General features: G+C 44.5%; 1 protein-coding gene across 1 annotated transcript in view; it reads right to left on the reverse strand.

The window, feature by feature from the left end:
• MDGA1 (MAM domain containing glycosylphosphatidylinositol anchor 1) overlaps positions 1 to 21,558 on the reverse strand; it is an 888,610-nt gene that overhangs the window by 17,988 nt on the left and 849,064 nt on the right. Inside the window, exon 15 of the mRNA XM_069236322.1 lies at positions 3,543 to 3,673. Coding sequence (XP_069092423.1) covers positions 3,543 to 3,673 — 131 coding nt within the window. The remainder of the gene's footprint in view (positions 1 to 3,542; positions 3,674 to 21,558) is intronic.

Genomic DNA, 21,558 nt, shown 5'->3' on the forward strand with positions numbered 1-21,558 from the left:
CCGACGCGCTGGAAGGTGGCACCAAACAACGTCTGCTTGCTATGATGTCGGTAAGAGAAAGAGCCAAAGAGTGAGGTAGTTCTCGGGTCATTAGCGCATTCTGCTCTCTCCTGATGACGTTTACTCCTTGAGCTACTGCGGCATCCTCCCCAGCCTTGGAGCACGCACAAGAACACGCCACACACGGAGCTCGTAACCAGCTTCTTTATTCATCAGCCTACAACACTCAAACTGAAACTTCTCATTATCTCATAACGGTTAATAACCACTCCTTAACACCTCATGGATGTTTACGGAATTCTTTCATTGAGTCCGCCCAGGGCCGTAGGGTCCTAGTGCTCACAGTCCTAAGACTCTACAGCGATCAGCATCCCGAGGCCAAGCGGTTCTATCGAGAGCTCCAAACCATGGGGCATGCAACAAGGACCAATATGGAGAGAGGGGAAGTGGGGGGCCTTAGTATTGTGACATCATGCAATGCCATCTGTGTGCTGGCATGAAACTCAGTCACGTTACACACAAGGACATTCAGAGGACAGAACAACTTTTGAAACCTACGCTTCTTGCCAGTTTTTGGAAGAGAAGATAGAAACACCCATGCTTGCCCTGGGCCATGGAGCAAGTGGCTTTTGGGGCAAACCCGTTCTCAGACACGATTCAAATACATTTACTGAAAAGTCCTCGAACTACAAATCATAGACTTATGCTTATGATTTGTGTATATTTGTGACTTTCTGGGTCATTTACCAAACCCAAAGGTTCACAATTTTTAGATATCTGGCAGACAAGCTCACCACCACCGGTGGCTCTTGGCACATGCATAGCCAGGACACCATCAGACCAGGGATGAAGAAGTGTAAAAAAAGGGGAAAATAAGGCAGCAGGCCTTCTCCATTTATGCAACCAGGATGTGGAACAACATCTCCATACCTATCAAGGTTGCCAACCCTATTCCAATTTAAGAAAGAGCAGTGACCCCTCTTTCCAGAATACCATAATGCAAAAATGTAACAGTCCTGTTCCATTCTCAGAATGAAGCTTCCAATGCCAGCCCTTTGGCCCTGTAGAGCGCTCTACTGCCTTTTGGCAAGGTTTGCACTACACAAATATTAGGAACATACAAAGATGCATATACTGGCTTGCATAGTCCTCCTACATTAAACTTACTTCTGTGAAGTGCCCAGGAGTACGTTTTGGGGATGTTTATAATAGCACAGAAATATTTGTAATTTTTAAATAACCACACAGCTGTGAGTTAGTGAATTTCCTTGTGTTTTCCTTGGCCATCTGCTAGCTACACTCCTTTTCACGTAACTAGACCTAAAGTAGGTACTTTAGGGATCACACCATGAAAAGGGATTTATCCTACACTCATCTAGGAGTTTGTTTTAAGTTATACATCCTGTCGGAATCTGCTGACGTCACCTGCGGGGTGTTAGATGTGCAAGTACTGAATTTACTCTTGCTTGCTGGTATCACTCACCTGAGTGATGCAAAAACTCTTGGAAAGGTCTCTTCCTGCAATGAACCTAAATGTTTCACAAACTTCACAGTTCTATCACCAGCCACAACCGACAGCCACTGCTTTGACTGCTCTTCACCAGATGTGGACGCACAAAGCTTGAGAGCAGTTCATGCAGTTGGCACGGGGAGACACAAGGTGGTCAACCAACAAATATTATTCAAACTACAAACAGAACTTTTACTCCTGGCTGCTCTCTTACAACACTGCAGACTGCCTCACTGGTGTCCCTCCCTCAACTGTGGCCGGGGAGAGACTCAACTAGTGATGCTCTGGCAAGAAGACATATGGACATTCGTTGACTTAGCTTGAATTGAAGACTTATTTTGGTGTAAGATTTCCCCGGGACAGTTGCTGATGCTTGTGATGTGGAATGCAAAGCTAGACGCAAGCACTTCCTTTCTAACAGACTTTTTGTAAGACAAAAAGTAAACAGTGTGACGGGTATTCTCGGAGCGTGCTAGAGTTTCTTACAGTGGTGCCTACACCTGCCAAGATCTTCTACCTGCCAAGGGGGCGATAGTTGGTACCATCGCAGGGGGATGTTTCATGGAGATAGAGGGCCGTATTTACCAGGGGTTGGCTTATGGCACCACAGCTGCGCTGCCCTACGCCAAAGTCAAAGGCCAGGAATGCATCGTATTTATGCAATAAGGAACATTTCTCTCCTTTTCCCCTGCTCTGGTGCTATTTCAGGAGCCTAGCATCAACGCAGGCACCCAGGCACCCTTGAACCTTGGTGCAAAGCTGCCTGTGCTGTCAGCAGGATTGTTTTTGTGAAGAAAGGGGCACCTTCCTGCACAGAAACAATCCATAGAGGTGTTTCCCTCTTCCCATGCATGCTGCATTTTGCCGCACGCATGGGAAGAGGAAACAAAATGAGGAGAAATACAAATATGTCTCCTTGTTAGGCCTGCCCTGGGGAGGTGTTAGGTTTTGACGCATCCCCAGGTTTTGCAGGCTCTCATAAATCTGGGGATGCGTCAAAATCCATGGGTGTTGTGTGGGAAAACCCACAGCAACGCCCGTGGAACGCCTCCTCGGTGCAGAGTAAGGCAACGCAGCGACTTGCGTTGCCTAGCCTTACTCCATATCTATGACGCCAGTGGCTTCGCGTAGCCTAACTAAATATGATTTTATTGTCTACGCAGCCAGAGCGTCAAAAAAACTGATGGTCCGGTGGCGCACGGGGCTCATAAATATGTCCCATAGTGCCCAAAGGCAAAAGATATCCATGAGTCTCAGGCAATGGTGTGGAAGCAAGGTTGTTAACATGAAGAAAACTGCAGCACTGGGAATGGAGGCTCAGCTATTGTGTCTTTTGACCGAGCACTTTATAATAAAGAGCACTGTGAGGTTGTGAATTCATAGCCGCAGGGATATATACTTGACAAGGGTCTGTAAAGTGATCAGACAAATCAACATTTTGGCATATTTAATATCCAAGCAGGACAGCAATATTAGATCTAATATTGGGTCAGATTAAGAGAGGCGCATGAGTGGATGAGACAAATTTATCTGAGCATCCCAGGGATTCAACCCAGATATTAAAAAACTGAGAAAACCTGTCTCTGCTCATTTTCTTCTGGGGTACAAAGTCTCCTGACTTTCAGCCATTTATTGTAGCTCTGGGAACAAAATTGTTTCTTCACTTAAAGTGTGTGAAATCGACAAAACATGGAGTGAGATCCTGCAATAAATGGTTCTGCAGGAAAAATACGTCGTGCACATATTTCTATTGTGAACAATAACTTGCTAAAGAGGTTTTGTCAAGAAAAACCACTTCTACCACAATTTTTTTTGCTGTTAATTTCCCCGCCAGGCAATGTTTTTCAAAGGTGGCAAACTAAGCAATTCAGGCATCTTTGCAAATTTTGATGCTGAAATTATAATTTCTCACACCGTAACATTATTTTCTGGACCTTACATGTGGCATCTCCTGGGCTGCCCTATGCAATTGCCAGAGCTGCCTACTCAATGATATTAGGCTGAAAAGGCACCTTTTAGAGGCTCTACCCACCTGGAAAGGGCCGGAGGGGTTGATGGGTACATTAGCGTGCTGCCACATGTTTCCTCGGTTGCCACTCATGCTCCAGACCTGGGTATCCATCGTACCAATGTTCCTCACTCGAACCAGCAAATTCAGAGAGCCTGCAGAAGGAAAAGAAAATGGATGCAATGTCAGGTCCACATGGGATAACTTATATTATGCAGTGAGGAGCCTTCTGCAAAAGTACTGGTGATCCCAGTTGTTACAAATAAATCTCCTCCTAAGAGCTCACTTGGGGTGTAGACTTCCAAACAAAAACATTTTCACCACTAAAAAGAAAAGTACATTCCAAGAAGCCACTGCTATGTCCAGACATCACTGATCCATAACATCTTCACGCAAACTTCCAGAATCATAGGTATCTTCTTCCACGGAATCTGACCATGCTCAAATATAATATTTTAGTAGATCTTCTCTCCAACTTTTTGCACATTTTGAGAGTTTCAAATTAAGATCAGTCATTTTTATTTTGCTAAAGCACACACTGTGAACAATGCAGGCTATGTTTGTAAAATAAGGAAAAGTAGACAATTTTCCGAGGACCACACAACTGAGATAAAAGCCCAGCAGTGCTAGTCCACAAGCAGCACTTTAGCTGCAATACTGCTATGATATGTTTGCTATTGTGACCCTACAAGACATTCCATTGGTTAAATCTCAAAATAGAAGAAATCTGGAAACTGGAGAGAAATCCAATCGCATATGCTCAGACTCCCTATATACTTACCAAAAAAGGTTTCCAGTCCAGAATGCCCACAGTCAGCTAAAGTAAAAATACTTACACCTATTACCACAATCACTCATGGATCTTTCCTACCATAGCCTTCCAGATACTCATTCCAAAGTCTACAGACCCACAGGGTCTCACAACCACCACATGTACATCTGGAGGAAATACATACCAATTATGTTTTGCCTTTGGGCTCTCAAGTCTCTCCCAACAACACAAAGTTCATGCCAGAGGATCCTCCCGTTATCAGATCATAGATGGCAATTCTATGTTTGCTAAGAAAGGAAACCCTTTTTGCCAGATGTCAACTCACCCCATTCCAACATGGCCGCCCGCTTGAGCTACCAGAAGACTCACAATGAGATACTCCCCTCCTCCGATATCACAACTGACAATGTGAGATGTACTAGAGAGAGACTCATAAGAAAACACCTTGAAAACGTTTTTGTCGACCAGACACCATACTACCAACGGCATCCAACGTGTCTTGATTTACTCTATAACACCCATGAACTTACCATTCAACATGGATGTGAAAAATGCCTTGCACTCATAAAACCTGTATGACTTCAGAGCCATAGTTATACAAACCAACAACAAAAACGTCTTTAAACATCAGCTCCCTCCAGTTCATCAAAAATCTGCATTTATCAATCAACTGCTCAATGGCGGATGACAAAATGCCTTATTGGCCGATTGCTGTGGTCTCTTATGTTAGAGCTAAGACCCTCTCCCTGGGCATTTGTGCACTTTACAAAACTAAATGTAAATATGGGAGAAAAATCCAAATAATCAGTGCCTCTAATCTATATCCGATTTCTTATCATGACGTGATCTTTTGATGTAATTTCCAGGGAAGTCACTTGTATGCTAATGAGTTGCAGAAAAAGCCACGTTAAGAATGTAATTATAATTTAGGCTCCCAGCTTTATGGCATTTATTTTCTCAACTTTTCCACCTGTGTTTATCCATATTTAATTTTTACCCATCCTATCAGTTTTTATCCGTATTGTTTGTGTTTTGTGAATACATTCAGTTGTAAACTGTATATTTCCACATTTATTTAACTGATAAATGAGCACTCATACTTTTATGCCTGTAATGTTTTAGAAATTTAAACAGCCAAATATAACATAACAATGCACCCAGATGTAAATATTAGAATTATTCTACAGATATATGTTGATACGTTGACATATGACAGTATTGAATAAAATCTCATCTTGTGTTTTTAACTCCCATTGCTGTCTGCTCAGCTGTTGGCCTGGAACTTGTGAAAGATAGCACAGAGAGCCACTTAAAAGAAACCCAATGTTCTGTATTTTTCTGCTTGTAAAAATAAATACAGGCAGTAGACACTTTGTTTTTGGTCTGTATTTATCTGTACAAATCAGTAAAAATTTGAAAACTGGGAGCCTTAATTACAATGAGAGGGAAAAAGCATGAGGGAAGCACCTGGTGGGCCATATGGGATGAGCTGGGACGAGCAGCCCGTGATGCAGAAAGAGATGAAACAGAAATCATCGTGACACACGTTTGGTCCTCTGCAGCTTCACAAGGTGGAGCTGTGCCTTCAGTCGTGTGCTCTGTCTGAATGTGGCGGGAAGGAGGGCGCCGATAAGCGATGACGGATCAATGGCGCATGAATGGGAAGCGCCGGCTGTTGGCATTTCAAGCATTCAGCCTCGCACAAAGGAGTCCCAGCTGTCGTGCCAGATACAGTCCCCCCGGGGGATGCCTCTGAATGTTACCCCTGGCAGGCCATGCGCTCGGTTTATTTGTGGGATGTGCGGCTTATTCACCCCAAGGAAGGCGAAGGGGTTTGTCTCTGCAGTGGTATAACGTAAATTGACGGGGACCCCCTGCAGAATGTAACGAGGGGTCCTTGAGTCTCCCATATTTCACAGATATTCATTGACCTTGGGCTGAATGGGGCCCAATGGTGCTCAGCAGGGGGCCTGTGTGCACCCCTGATTAAAAAGTGACAAAAAGAAGTGCAGATACCAGGTAAGCATACTTGCTTCTGCAACAAGATGGTACTCTCCAGTTAAAGGGTTTGCACCTTTGCTGAGAAGTGCAGGTACTCTACCTCTCAAAATAAAGAAGTGTGAGTACTCAGTACTTTTAATACTAGCCGATTTGAAGTACTGCAGTCTGCAGAGCAGTAGAATTAGGGAGTGGACACCGGGCAGACAACACACTTGGTGTTGCAGTGGTGTAACAAAGGCCCCGGCAGCCCGCAGTGCGGGAAGGCCCTCTCAGCACAGCTTCTGGCCTGAGTGAGTCCAAAGGGGCCCCCCTCCATGTTCTTAGCAGGGAGCCCCCTTGAGTTTTGCTATGCCACATGGGTGTTGCACTGCAGAGAGTGTTAGACACCTTACACCAGCAACTATGCAGTAAATATTCAGGGCCAGATTTATCAAAAAGTCACGCAACGCAGCAAGACAACTATCTGCTAAGATATGACGCATTTCTGCTCTCTTCCTGTGTTGGTGCACTGAGTGCTGCCTAGCTTCAATGCAGGCACCCTTGTGTAATGGAGAAAGGGTGCCTGCATTACAAGCAGGATTAGTTTTGTGTAGGAAGGGACACCTTCCTGCACAAAACAATCCGTTGAGGCATTTTCCTCTTTCCACGTGTGCACATGTGGAAAGAGGAAATAACAATGAGAAATAAATATATTTCTCTTTGTTATGCCTCTGTTTGGAAGGTGTACTATTTTGATGCAATCCTAGGTTTACTAAACTTAGTAAACCTGGGATTGCGTCAATATCCATGGGTGGATGCATGGTCCACCCATGGAATGCCTTCCCGGTGCAGAGTAACGCAAGGCAGTGGTTTGTGCTACCTTGCATACTCTCAATTTAATGAATCACACAGAGCCAAGCGAGGTGGCTTTGCATGGCTTAGTAAGTCCCACTAAAGGGTTTGCATTATCTTGCATCACCTTGCGTGACGCAAAGGTAATGTAAGCCCTTTGTAAATCTGGGCCTCAGTTTATTTTGCTATAGAGTTTAATGCCGGGGTCCAGTCCTTCACAGGAGTTCCCATACATGACTTACAAGGTAACTGAGGTCCATGTATTTGAAATTATTTGCCCACAATCATAGTCAGACCTGCCAACACACACTGTGCTACCGTGCGTCACACAACATCACTCCCTTCACACCGTCTTCTGGCACAGAACCAGTATCTCATAGTGAAAGAGCAGGTTAGATGGAACACCCTGCACAGTGAGGGTTTCCAGCTCTTGTGTGGAGCATCTGCAGCATAATAGGTTTTCCACTTTAGTTGGCACCAGCCAAGGTTTCTACACTGTGGCCAAACACCAGTGCAAACTGTACTTACTAATCATTATACTTAAGTGAGAAATCATGGACAAATCAGGTCACCCAAAGCTTTAGGGAAGTGCTAGTTCTTTTTATGTTTTGTTAGTATAGTGATTTGTTAAACACTTTGGAGGACATTGCTCAAAAGTAGGTAGAGTGCACCACCTTGTGGTGCACTCTCATAACTGCTGATTTTTTAAAATAAGTGCTGGTGCTTAGGACTGGCAAACACTGGCACAAACAATGCACTGTTAATATTGTCTGCTCAGGTGCATGCCGAGATCTAAGACCTGCCCCTCTCCTTAGCTGTGCCCCCTCCAAGGCCCCTTCATGACTAGTAAGACAGCAATTGACTCAAAGCGCGTCCCTCTCTTGACGGTGCCTTTCCTTCTCCTCCAACATGGTGCAAATATTTTCAAGATGACAGCCCTATTTAGCTGGGGCTGCAAGCAGGTCTTCTGCTTTTGCAGTCAAGAAGATTGCGGCTACTTTGTATTTGTTAGAGATATATAGAAATAAAGGGGGGTCAATTCGCAAAGGTTTATGGGAAAAGTAACTTCCTGGAAGCATGCATTGAAGACCATTCATGTAAGTTACAACTTTTAGGCCCAGATATACCAAATAGTCATGCAGCGTAGTGTAGCAGCGAAAAATGCTGTGCTGCTCTGCGTGGCAGGGAGCGAGCAGAAGAGAGCCATATCTACAGAGAATTTGCTCTCTCTTACCCTCTCCATAGGTCCGATACAGATGTTTGCTGCCGTGCGACACACACACACCTTTACACCATGGTGAAAGGGTGTGCGTGAGTCTACCATAAGTTTTGTACTGGAAGGATAGCCTTCCAGTACAAATACTATCCTTAAGCTATCTTTAAAACTTTTCCCACATTGTATGCGTGCTGCACTGTGCAGCACGCATGCAAAGTCGGAAAAGAAAGGAGAAATGGAAATGTTTCTCCTTTTAATGCCTGCTTTCAAAAGGTGTTAACTTTTGGCACACAACCCTGTCTACTATTGTTTGTTTTGCCTCCAAAGGCATGGGTGGTTGCATGGGAACGCCCATGTACCACCCATGTAACACCACCGTGGCACTAAGGTGCTTTCCAACGCAAAACAACTTTTGCACTGGTAAGTAACTTGGGGAAAAAAACATTTTGTGCTGGTTAGCGTCACATTTGTGACGCTGACCCATCGCAAAATGGTTGTAAATCCGCCCCCCCTCAGTGTATTCAGAAACTTTACTGCTTATGCAGCATATACATGAATATAAAGTGTTTTTACAAAGAAAGGTGATTTGTTCTATTTTCTTATTAACCCTACACATTCTTCATTTCAGGACTGCACACCTTACACAGACGTATTCCTAGAAAATCAAACAATACTGCAATATTCCTTTAATTTTCTTCTTTTTCCTCCTCACTGCTTTATCCATGCATGTACCCCCTTCCTACTCATGCCTTGTGTTTTAGGGACAGACTGTTGTGCTTTTATATTTATTCATTTCCTGACTGTGGAATAGTTGTTCAAAACCTTTGCAATATTTGTGCAAATTATGCATGAGTAACATGCCATCAAGGGCACCGTGTTCCACCCTTCTTCATTCATTTAACAACCCAATGGATTCTGCGGGGGGTGTATTCCTGCTTGACGTAAAATGGAGTAAAGTTTTAGCGTACACTACCCTGTAGGAGATAAAATTTGCCTTTTTTACGATGCCCTTGTTGTAAAGGGACCATCTGGTAACCGTAGCAACCAGGCACAACTGGCCCTGCGCAGCAAAAGGCAAAGCCCACTGGTAAAAGTTAAGTTAGAAGAAGCATTATAAGAGACAAAAGATCTAACTTGTATTAGGAATCCTGGCTAAACAATTTAAAGGAATCCTGCATATTGAATAAAAAAAACTATTACAATCTTTATACCATGTGTCTATGAGATAAAGAGTATAATATGTGATGATACAGGGTACTTTTGAGATGCAAAATAGTCTCTCGTGCACTACAATACAAGTCGTTCACAGGAGAAGAACTGACATATCAAACAAACAATAGCATGAGGTGAGACTGAAAAAAATCATTGTGCTGAGTCAAAGCCCACTCTACATATGTTTGAAGCATTGTCAACATTAGGTCTGAAGACTGCTGCCCTTTTAAGCCAGACTAAAGAAATGGGCATTTACACTAGCCCCCGCCCCTCCCCCACACCTCCTTCTTCCAAAAACTTCTCTCTCCAAATAAATGTCAGAGACAGAGGAGGTCACCTACAAGATTATCTTAAGGTGATCATTTGGAATCCATGCAAAATCTGTTGGTCCCAGCTCACCTTCTGATGCTCAGTGGGTGTGGTCATAGATAATCTAGGGGAATTCAACCACAGTTTGTGAGCCACAGAAGTACAAAGACACACACATGACAGGAACGACTGGAAACAGTTATACTGGTATATTTATCAGCCTAAAGTTAAAGCAGGTTTGTCTAGCTGAAGGGACTCAATTGGACTGTGCACTTGATAAGTGCGCCAAAGATGCAGGACGCATATCTTATGTGCGTAAAGCCAGCTGATGCTGGCCCAAGAGATCCAGTAATGACTGCACATAAACAGAGGCTACTAAAGGGCTGGTCCCAGATTTCTACCATGATATTATCTCCTTTGAAGAGAAGACAATGTTGCGAGAAGCTAGGTTCAACATCATCTAGGTGTGGACCTTCTCTGGCACTCCTCTCTTTGAGTATCTTCTTGACCTGAGGAGCACCGCCGGTCAACCGATTTTCGGGAAACTTTTGAAGACCCGGAACCTCTTGGCCTTCCCACACATCACCCTCACAACACAGCTGTCCAAAGATGCTCAAATATCAACTCTGGAGTGTAGGCCAAACTAATTACCAGTGGTTCAAGCAACCCACCCATCACTTTTTTGTTATCCTTAGTGTGATGCTCTAGGTACGATGAGTATGCCCATACCTAGACACCAAGGCCCTCGTTTATGGGGATTTGGCATGGAGCAGGGCCCTACGTCAAAGTGAAAGAGCAGAAATGCACTGTATTTATCCAATACGGTGCATTCCTGTCCTTTCCCCCTGTGCTAGAACCGTTTTGGCAGCCTAGCGCCAACATGGGCACCCTTGCACTCTGGTGCAAGGGTGCCTGTGTTTCATGTAGGATTATTTTTGTGAAGGAAGGGGCACCTTCCTGCACAGAAGCAATCCACAGACGTGTTTTAATATTTCTATGTGTGCTTCAGAATGCAGCACACAGAAAGAGGAAAAAACAAGGATATTTCTCCCCATTATGCCTGTTCTAGGAAGGCGTAAAGTTCTGGCACATCCCCAGGTTTACAGGCTCTCGAAAATCTCGGGATGTGTCAAAACCCATGGGTGTTGTATGGCAAAACCCACCGCAACGCCCATGGAACGCCTCCCTGCTGCAGAGTAATGCAACGCAGCAACTTGTGCTGCCTTGCCTTACTCCAAATCGATGAGGTGAGTGAAAGACACGCAAAGCGGCTTTGCGCGGCCTTATAGATGTGGTTGAGAGGTTTGCACCGCTGCTGCAGCACTAAAAGTGACACAGCGGAGGACCAAGCCTCTCATATCCCTAAGCTCAATGTGCACCTTACTGATGAGGGCCTGATAGGCAACAACCAGCCTGGGGTTTCTTGTGGTCACAGTTAGAGGGGACCTTACTGGAAGTTCAGGCTGGACTGTTCCTACTATAGCAGGACCCAGCTGACTTGCATATGGCTGTTTCCTGTCTGAGGTGGGCCAAAATCATGATTGTCTGGATTTCGGCCCAAGTCAATTACCAGTGGTTGGGATCATTTCATCAATCCACCCATCCCTTTTTTGTTTTTAGATGTATGCAAAGTGGCAGAGTTTGACTGTAATCCTTCCTGATTGGCAGCTAGTAGAGTTGTCATAGTAAGCGGGGATGCGCTCCATGTTGCCAGCGGTGGTGACAGGCCTGGCTACTGACTGCTGCGAAACGCTGTTCAGAGCGGGGGAGGGGCAGCTGCAGGAGTTCCTTTCCCAAAATGCAGTCTAGATATAACAGTCCATTGGATTGGAGGGATTAGGAGTTTATTTCTTTAAAGGGCGGCAATAGAACTTTGTATACTTAGCTAACCTGTGGTCGAGAGGGAGTGTTGCGTCTGGAGTTAAATGATAATATCCCACAGTAGGTCAGAGTGAAGGGTAAAATCATTCAAATCTCAGAAAATTCAGAGGAGATAGATTGAATCTACGGTTGTACGTAGGCATGAAGAGCAGTAGCAAAGGTTCTTTGGGGGTTTAGCCTAAGGAAGTTTTGCAACATCCAACTTTGAAACTTGCCACTGCACGTGCGTAGAGTGACAATGTCCTCAATTTTCACTACTCAATCAATCAATCAATCAGGATTTACATCGCGCAGATAATCACCAGACAGAGTATCAGGTGCTTGCAGGCGCCGGGGGGCTCAGTCGAACAGCCAGGTCTTGGGAGCTCTCCGGAATTCCGGAAGTAGGAAATGGTCTGGAACTGCATGGGGATGTTGTCCAGGTCTTTGCTGCAACGTAAGAGAAAAAACATGCTCCACTTTTGCTTTGGTAGATGCGGGGAGTGTCAGGGTGGGAAACAGAGTCAAGCGTAAGCTTCTCAGCGGTTGGTGGAACGAAAGGCGGTAGTTAGTGTAGGCAGGCCCTGGGTTGTGTACAGCCTGGTGTGCGTGGAAGTACAACAGAGTGTCATCAGCCTCTGAGTACACAGAAACCCCAAATCCTCGAAGGTCGTTCTTAGGAACCCTGGGGTGGGGCACTGCAAAGCTCTGCAGCTTCTCCCCACTGTTCATCACTTGGTATCTGGTGGTGAGAAAGAGGAGGATCGGCTCAGGACTTGTCATCGTGATACATTAAGGAACACTCTGTGGCCGGCGTGGACATTATCCTGCACATAGACGGCCCAGGATGAGTAGTTTAGAAGTTACTTAGAGAGCGTTCTCCATGTGTTGATGAAGACCTTGGCTGCAGGATACATTGAAACCAGGTGAAGGCAGTAGCGGATGGTTAAGGCGATGATCCAGTGGCTCTATATCAGTTCACATAGGAAGCAGAATATAAGCAGGGCCACTGGAATTATTTGGCAGGGGCAGGCCAAAATATGCGGCAGGGTTGAGTGAATTATGCGGCAAGAAAAGCCAAATTATGCAGCCCTTTTTGTGATAGGATTACTTCATTATTTTGTCATTTTTAGGTCGAGCACGCAAGCGCTCTGACGTGTTGTAATCTATCTGTGGGCTTTTAACCACGCCCACCGCACGCTCATCACTATCACTCGTTCCTGGGCTTGCCTTTCAAAAATCCTTTGTTACCATTAGTAAATACTTTACGTTTGTCCCTCCTTGGGGCAGTTTTGTTACCCCCTTGGCCATCGACCCTATTACATGGATACTTGCACGTTTGCCGATACAGTTGACTGCGAGTGAACTTCTTTTTCCTTTTGTGCCTCTCCTTCGCGCTCATGCAGCTTTGAATCAGCTCGATTATGTTAACTGTTTTACTTTTCATTTTCAGTTTATTTAGCAAGAAAACTCCAGCTAGTAATTTACAACACCAATAGCTCTAACATGAGCAAATGCGAGACCCATCGCATTACAAACGCTTGTTAAACTTATTAACACTGTCTGGGCATTAGTTGCATCTCATTAGTACCAGCTTAACACCCAAACGCAGCAATAAGCTACAGAAAGGTGAACAATCAACCTTTGCAAAGGGCCTTCCACTGCGCTGCAACACGTTTCGCTCCGTTTATAGTAACTCTTTAATCATCTGAGCTAGAATTTTTTTTTTTATTAAAATCTGCATATTTTGGGACAGATGATGGGTTATGTAACAGTAGCGGCAAATCTACAATTATCTGAAAATCATTGCAAACTCACACTCACATAATTTTTGTGGTCCTGAATATAAGTAAACAAAAATTGCCAAAGCAAATTGGTTTGGACTTGACAAGCTGGTTACACTTATTTTAATCGTGAAGAAAATTAACCATTCAGTTTGAATTACTGTACTTGAAACATAATTTAATTGCACAGGGATGACCAAAACATTTTTAAAAATGACAAAGAATGGAAAGGAAAAAATATTTAAAGAGTAATCTACTGTCCCACAAGCCCTTGCACTGAAGGACACCTCTTTCCTGGTGGATGAACACATAGTGATCTGGCTAGTGTGCATCCGCAAAAAGTGAATGACAGTGAAACAATCCAATGGGTGAAAGGGATTAAACCAAAGTCCCTCTAAGTATATATAAAGTCATGTTTTTTTATTTATGATATGTTTTATTATATGAGACTGAAGATATAGCTACATCTGTGTCTAGGCCAAACCTAAAAAGAATCAAATTGACTACATATCATATAAATAATAATTGAAATTTTTATTATTGAAATAACAGACTGGAGCCAAGATGATATGTAGGTAGTTTACAGGGCAACAACTGAGGCAAAGTCACAACGAAGTAATAGTGGATCGCACTGAGCACCAATTATGAATCAAGTTGTTAGGTTGGTATTCAGTATAACATATACATAATTCAAGTGTATACACGAATTTCAAGGAAAGGTAGGTAAGTAAAAATATCAGTTCTTAGACATCAGAGTGTAAATCATGTTTTTCATTTTACTAAATCAATTTAGAATAGAAATACTCTTTACAAATGTTGACATTCATTTCCTTTGTAACTTCATATAATGTCATGATTTCAAACACTGATAAAAAACTACAGCTTATACACGATTTCAACCAATGATAGAAGATTTCAGCCAGGACGTGTTTCGTCCCATTACAGGACTTCCTCAAGGCTTGCTCCTGATATTAAGCACATCTTAGCCAACGAAGCAACCACTCATATTTTGTCTAGAGTAATTCAGCGCAATTCTAATTGTGTGCGATGAGTATTTTCATATTTCCATAAAAAGTTCACTTCTTTCAATAACAATCTACACTTTGGATGCTGACATATAAGTATCCGTACTCCCGTGGGTGTGAACAATACCCAAAACAGCATCCACGGCACACTGTGGCAAAGTCCACCAGGATAGTGTACTTCAGACAGCAAACAGAACTGTTCCATTGGTCTGAAAACATCTACCGTACTTGAAGAAAAGCAGCAACCCACTCATCAATTCACTCCACCTCCTCGGGCCTCTGTAGGCTGCACAGTACGCATGCGCTGTATCACATGACAGTAATATTGCATGACCATATCACCCAAACCACATCTCAAAGTGCTCTAGGTGTGTATAATAGACGAATAACATAGTTAATAGGGAAAGGTGGACTAGGGTGTGGCAAAAATAACAGTAAATTTACCGTGAACATGTCAGCGTATGCAAAGTGCTAGATATGACGTAACTGTAGGTCAATGTTATTGGACAGGATACAACCACCTGCTCAAAGTTGAGTGTGAATCCATTTCCCACCGAACATCTCCCTGGTGTTCCACCTTAATACTGTCTTATTGTGTGACCACAATGTTGTCACCAAAATATTGAAACAGTAAGTGCATATAGGTAAGTATAGCTTTATGTCACTTGCTATCAATTCAGTGTACCTTGAAAAGGTAGTAAAGTAAAGTAAATCTATGCTGCCTCTATGCACTTACCTTCTGGATATGTGGGACCTCAGGATGTCAGTAGCACAATGTTCTGGAGTTAATAATTCTACATACAACCTCCCAGAAAAACTCATCACTACATCACAGCGCGAGCCGTCAGATTCCTGCCCTACCTCAGGCCAGCGGCCCCAAAACACTGGAAGGAAAGAGACAAAGAGGTGACTGCACCAGGGCCCGCCATGCGTCACACGTCACCATCCAGGCTAGGCAAACTTCACCAAACACAGAAAACAGAGAGAAAGCCTCTCTTCACAAGCAACGAGTCGAGCCACAAAACCGAGAGAGCACTGGACTAGGGTTCTTGGGAGGCACAAGCCCAGGGGCACTCCACGTCTGTCTGTTAAACTAGAGAACAAAAAGTAATGTTTTGAGAATGACTGCGAGTGAAGACCTCTGTGAGCTTTCCTAAGTGCTGATATAGTTTGAAATATGTGTGTAGCACATTTACTGATATTTAAATGTGATTTAGAAAAAACTGGCATCCAACAATCTTTCCTTTGCTGTACCCCAGCTGGATTTTCACGTAGATTGCTTTTACAGAATCCTCTCACTTTGCAGTCAGAGAAATAAAAGTACATAGTCTGACCTATGACCAGCAGCAAATATGACAAGATTAACACAAAATGTAAAAGGTACCTTTACTGCTCGTTACCTTCTGAATTCCAGCCCTGCCAAGTTTCCCAGGCACATGTGTGTTGTGCTCCTACAGTCCACGTTTTTTTTCTTTGAACTCTGTGACTCGCAGTCTTGTTTATTCTAATATAAACCAGGACTACAAGTCCCAGAATTCAATGGAAAAAAAGGCTGACCTTGAGCAGCACTTCACGTATGGCCCGTGGAAACTTGGCAGCTATGTCCCAGGGAAGGTAGCTGTGGCTGTTTACTCAGAGTAGGGGCCTAAACCCCACTCTCTGTGCCCCTCCCCCTCCCAAAGCCACAGCCCCTTCTCCCTGTACTCTCTCACACAGATAAATATTCTTAGATTGGCATGCCTGGGCCTGATTGTGCAGGCACTCACCGCCCACCACATGCACGATGCGGTGCTTAATTTGTAAATAGAACCGTGCCGTGCCCAAAGCGCTCCTTGAAACACGCGGCTACCACAATTAAATATGCGAGCACAGAATACTGAGGCAGCGTAGTCCTGAAGACATATCGGGCCTCTTTATTTCATTTACAGCCACTCCCTGCCCCCTTAGCTCACTTCTGCAGCTTTTTACATCTGTGATGTTTTTTCGTTTTTCTCTTCCTCCGCCTTTCCCGCAAAGGCTCGCAGTAAATTCTTGAGGCGGAAGAATAAGTGCCGGCCCTCAAACATAAGTGTCGGTGCCCCGCCCCGGAAACCACCGGTTCAAATTAAGCACTGGCACAATGCACTCTTCAGGATGGCGCGCATCTCCACCGGTGACTTGTCACTTCCCGCCCTAAATGCAACTCAAAATATGACCAATTTCCCTCCTTCCCTTGGCGAATCCTGATGAAAAGCAATCAGCCTACGTCGGAGATATCAATGACATCGGCGAAAGGAAGGGGTTTCGCACCCGCGAAATGACCGCGCCGGTGACGCGGGGAGGCGACGCTCAATCATGCGGCGAGAAGGCGTAATTTATAGGACTGTAATTCGTCTCCCTGTTATGATATGATGTAGGTAAGGCGCCCATTCCCCGGCAGAGCGCGGGCAATAAAACAGATTAGAGGCGGCTGAGATGCTTCAGACGGCGCTCGGATCCGCGGAGAGTCCCTGGTTCCGCGGCTCTGTTAATTGCTCCAATCTCACGCTTGATGTGTGGGAAGCCTCGGCCCATCTGCTGGCCAGAGCTGGCGTGATCGATGTGAGCTCGCTTCAACACAGGCGAAGTCTGCTCGTCGGGTTCAGATTTCAGATCCAGAGCTCCAGCTGGATTCTCAGCGAAATCAGCATCGGTAATCCCGTGTGGTCATTTCAATTTTTTGATATGACCAATACCACATGGGCCAGCAACTCCATGATGCAAAATTGTGTCCTCGCCGATTTCAACAAGGACTTACCCAAATTCTGGGCAATTTTCTGGGGACAAATTCCTCCAGGTTTGAGCCTGAAACATTTGCAGCAGTTTGCTGTAATTGCAGTAATACAACATGAAACAAGCAATTTCTCCGAGTTAGAGCTATTAGCAGCTGTAAACTCCTAACCGGACTTTTCTTGCCTCATTAAATGGAAAAAAAGAGCGCGATCGTGCTGCTACAGTTCACTTGTAGAGAAACCTATTGGCAAAAGTGCATTTAACTATGTAACAGGGTCGATGTCACGGAAAGCGCTCGACTTCTGCCCAGCGAGATCGCGCTGCGAAAAAAGAGAAAAAGTAGTCCACAAACCGGACGGAAAACAGCGAGCCTTGTATGTTTTCAGTACTTGGTCGCTGCGCTCGAGGAGGGCTAACCACTGGAAAAGGCATGACGTATGCGTGCCTTCCACTAATGAATGCAAGCAGATTTTAAAAGGCAAGCCCACGAACCAATGAAAAGACACTGACGTGGCATGGACGGGGCTCCGAGCCCTTTTCTAACTACTACAGCGTCTCACAAGCAATACGCTTGCGCAAGCACATGCTAGCGCAGGCTCGACCTTAAAAATATGCATTCTTCGGAACTCCTGGTGTGGGGTGGTAAAGGAGTTACCAACAGAATCAGGAATTCTGTAGTGGTCATACTGTGAGCCTCATTTACAAGGCCCTTGGCGCTGGGTGGTTCTGCAAGTGCCTTGCTGCGGAGCTCTACGCCACCACAAAAGGGCAGAAATGTGCCTTATCTGCAAGATATGGTGCATGTCTGGCCTCCCCCCCTGTGCTGGTGCTCAAATTCCTTCCCAGTGCCCACACATGCACCGCTGCACCAGGGTGCAAGGGTGCCTGTGTTGTGGTATGATTGTTTTTGTGCAGGAAGGTATACCTTCCTGCACAAAAAAACAAAAGAGAAAAAACTGGGTGAAATAAAGATATTTCTCTCAGTTGCGTCACTTTTATGCCACACCTGAGGTGGCGTAGGAATATGACGCATTCCCAGACTTGTGAATCTGGGAATGTTTCAGATTCCTTCGGGTTCCATAGGTGTTGCGTGGGAACACCCTAAGCAACACCCATGGAACACTCCTTTCACGCGGTGTTATTTGTGAAAGGGGTCCATATTTACAAGGCCATGAAAAGCCGTGCAATGTTGCTTTGCGTGGCCTTGTAAATATGGGCGGCACCAGAGCGTAAAAAGAAATGATGCTCTGATGGCACAGAGTGCCTCTCAGGCCTCGTAAAGGAGGCCCTATGGATCCAAGTGGTTCATTCCCAGAATGCACCACAAATCTGGGAGGGTTTGCAAACCTACCAGGTACAGTCATAGGGTGTACAGTTAATGCCCAGAACTGAAGAACTTAGGGGCAGATTTTGGAGCCCCTAGCGCCTCCTCGGGCCACATTAGCATCATTTTTTTAACAGTAATGTGGCCCGAGGCAAAAATCGCCACACCAAAGTTACAAATTTGTGCAATGCACTGCGCCACTTCGTTACCCTTTGCGCTACATTATGCCTGCACCAGGCAAAATGTATGCAAAGGGGGTGTTAGGGCCAAAAAAAACGACGCAATGAAATCTAAGACATTTCTTGGTGCCATTTTTTTCGTCACTTTTAACGCCTGCTCAGAGCATTCTCCCACGGTGACTGGGGTTGGCAGCCTCAGGGGTAGTACCATTAAATAACGATGCCTACTTCATAAATTGTCGTAAAGATCACAATTTCCATGTAGATGCGGCAAAAACTTACCAGACTTCACAAAGCCGCAGAGTTTTCCATGAGCCTTTGCAAATGTTGTAAAAACATGAATTCTAGCAGAGGAAGAAGTCATTGTGGCTGCAAGGTCAGGAAGCTTTCACCATATGCAGCGAGAGTTAACATTTTGTGAGGGAATATTAACAAATGTGTACCTTTGCTGACAGAATCATACGTCTAATAACCCTGACACTTTTCACAGCTCAGTTAGGAGCATCTTTCATTTTTCTGGAGGTGGTCTGTGCCAGGAAACTGCCTGCCTTCAAACATCTGAAAATGAATGTGCTCTATGGCAAAAGTAGATTTGTTTTTTCAGTTTTGCTCCAGGGGATGGGACGGAACCCAGGGGAATGTTCCAGGGATGAAATAACATAACAAGGTTGCCTACTTTTAGCTCTGCAATCCCTACAGCGCCAGGGGCTCATAAAATGCAAATTATCCCTTTGAAAATACGCATCATTAACCAAGATGTCTTCCATGGAACAGCATTATGTGGCACTGTTGAAATAATGTAGTCTGCGGGAAATAAGGTCAGCTTCAGACTGTGTTTAGGCTTCTTCAAATACATTGGTGCTCAGAAATTCTGTGCACAGGATTATGGGAAAGGCAGTCCCTCTCAAAGGAAGGCAAGCAGCAGGAAATACCAATGAAAAGAAACAAAATGAGCTCGTTGGAGGTACTCATGTATCAAGAACGATCACCAACAGCATCAGAATGTGAATGTCTAGTTGGGTTTGGATTCTGGAACGTCCCATTGTTTGATAATGTCTGGTTGGGTTTGGAGTCTGGAATGACCCACTGTTTGACAATATTTTGTTGGGTTTCGGATTCTGGAAAGATCAGTTGTTTGATAATGCCTCACTGGGTATTGGATTCCCGACTGTCCCATTGTTTGATCATGTCTGGTTGGGTTTTGGATTCTAGAATGACCCATTGTTTGATAATGTCAGATTGGGTTTTGGATTCTGGAATGTCCCATTGTTTGATAATGGCTGGTTGGGTTTCGGATTCTGGAAAGATCAGTTGTTTGATAATATCTTGTTGGGTTTCGGATTCTGGAAAGATCAGTTGTTTGATAATGCCTCACTGGGTATTGGACTCCCGACTGTCCCACTGTGTGATCATGTCTGGTTGGGTTTGGATTCTGGAATGACCCATTGTTTCATAATGTCAGATTGGGTTTTGGATTCTGGAATGACCCATTGTTTGATAATGTCTGATTGGGTTTTCGATTCCGGAGAGTGCTATAGTTCGATAATGCTGGTTGGGGTTTGGATTCCGGAATGTCCAGATGTTTGATCATGTCTGGTTGAGGTTTGGATTCTGGAATGACCCATTGTTTGATAATGCCTGGTTGGGATTTCGATTCCGGAGAGTGCTATAGTTCGATAATGCTGGTTGGGGTTTGGATTCCGGAATGTCCAGATGTTTGATCATGTCTGGTTGAGGTTTGGATTCTGGAATGACCCATTGTTTGATAATGCCTGGTTGGGTTTTCGATTCCGAGAGTGCTATAGTTCGATAATGCAGGTTGGGGTTTGGATTCCGGAATGTCCGGATGTTTGATCATGCCTGGTTGAGGTTTGGATTCTTGAATTACCCATTGTTTCATAATGTCAGATTGGGTTTTGGATGCTGGAATGACCCATTGTTTGATAATGTCTGATTGGGTTTTCGATTCCGGAGAGTGCTATAGTTCGATAATGCCGGTTGGGGTTTGGATTCCGGAATGTCCAGATGTTTGATCATGTCTGGTTGAGTTTTGGACTCGGGAATGACCCATTGTTTGATTATGCCTGGTTGGGTTTTGGGTTCCAAAGAGTCCCATTGTTTGATAGTGTCTGGTTGGGTTTTGGATTGTGGAATGGCTCATTATTTAATAATATCTTATTGGGTTTTAGATTCTTGAGTACACATTTGTCTGATGATGCATTGTAATATTTTGCGAAACTATAAAATATGCTTGAAAACCTGTGAAATTTGACCTCCTTGAGGGCAGGCAGTATTTCGTGATTTTACCTGACTTCATCTGAGATGAAAATCCAGCCCTGCAGGTGACTACTTCTAACAGTCAGATGCTGCACACAGGAAGGACAGGACATCTGCTTGCAAGGAATCGGGGGACTCCAGCGTGGCACGCACAATGTTTGGAACTACACATCCGGGGACTTCCTGCAGCTTAAAGCTGCATCTACTGACAAGACCAGGATCCATAGCAAGACCAGGTGAAAGACCAAAAGGGCAGAGGCAGATGTTTCAGAGAGCGGCACTGAGGGAGGGCGCTACAACCCTATGCAGCAGGAATGTTTCCTGTTAGCGTACAGGTCTGCCTCACTCTACTTTTTGTTAAATATTGCAAGCTTTACACTTCACAAACCCACCAAACTTTAAAAAAAGTACATGTGAAGCTACAAACATCTGAACTGCGCATGTTCCTACAGCTGAATTCCAAAATGGCACTTGTTCATAGTATCTGGATTAGCGAATG

Source organism: Pleurodeles waltl, chromosome 5 (genome assembly GCF_031143425.1).
Source record: "Pleurodeles waltl isolate 20211129_DDA chromosome 5, aPleWal1.hap1.20221129, whole genome shotgun sequence".
Taxonomy (NCBI): domain Eukaryota; kingdom Metazoa; phylum Chordata; class Amphibia; order Caudata; family Salamandridae; genus Pleurodeles; species Pleurodeles waltl.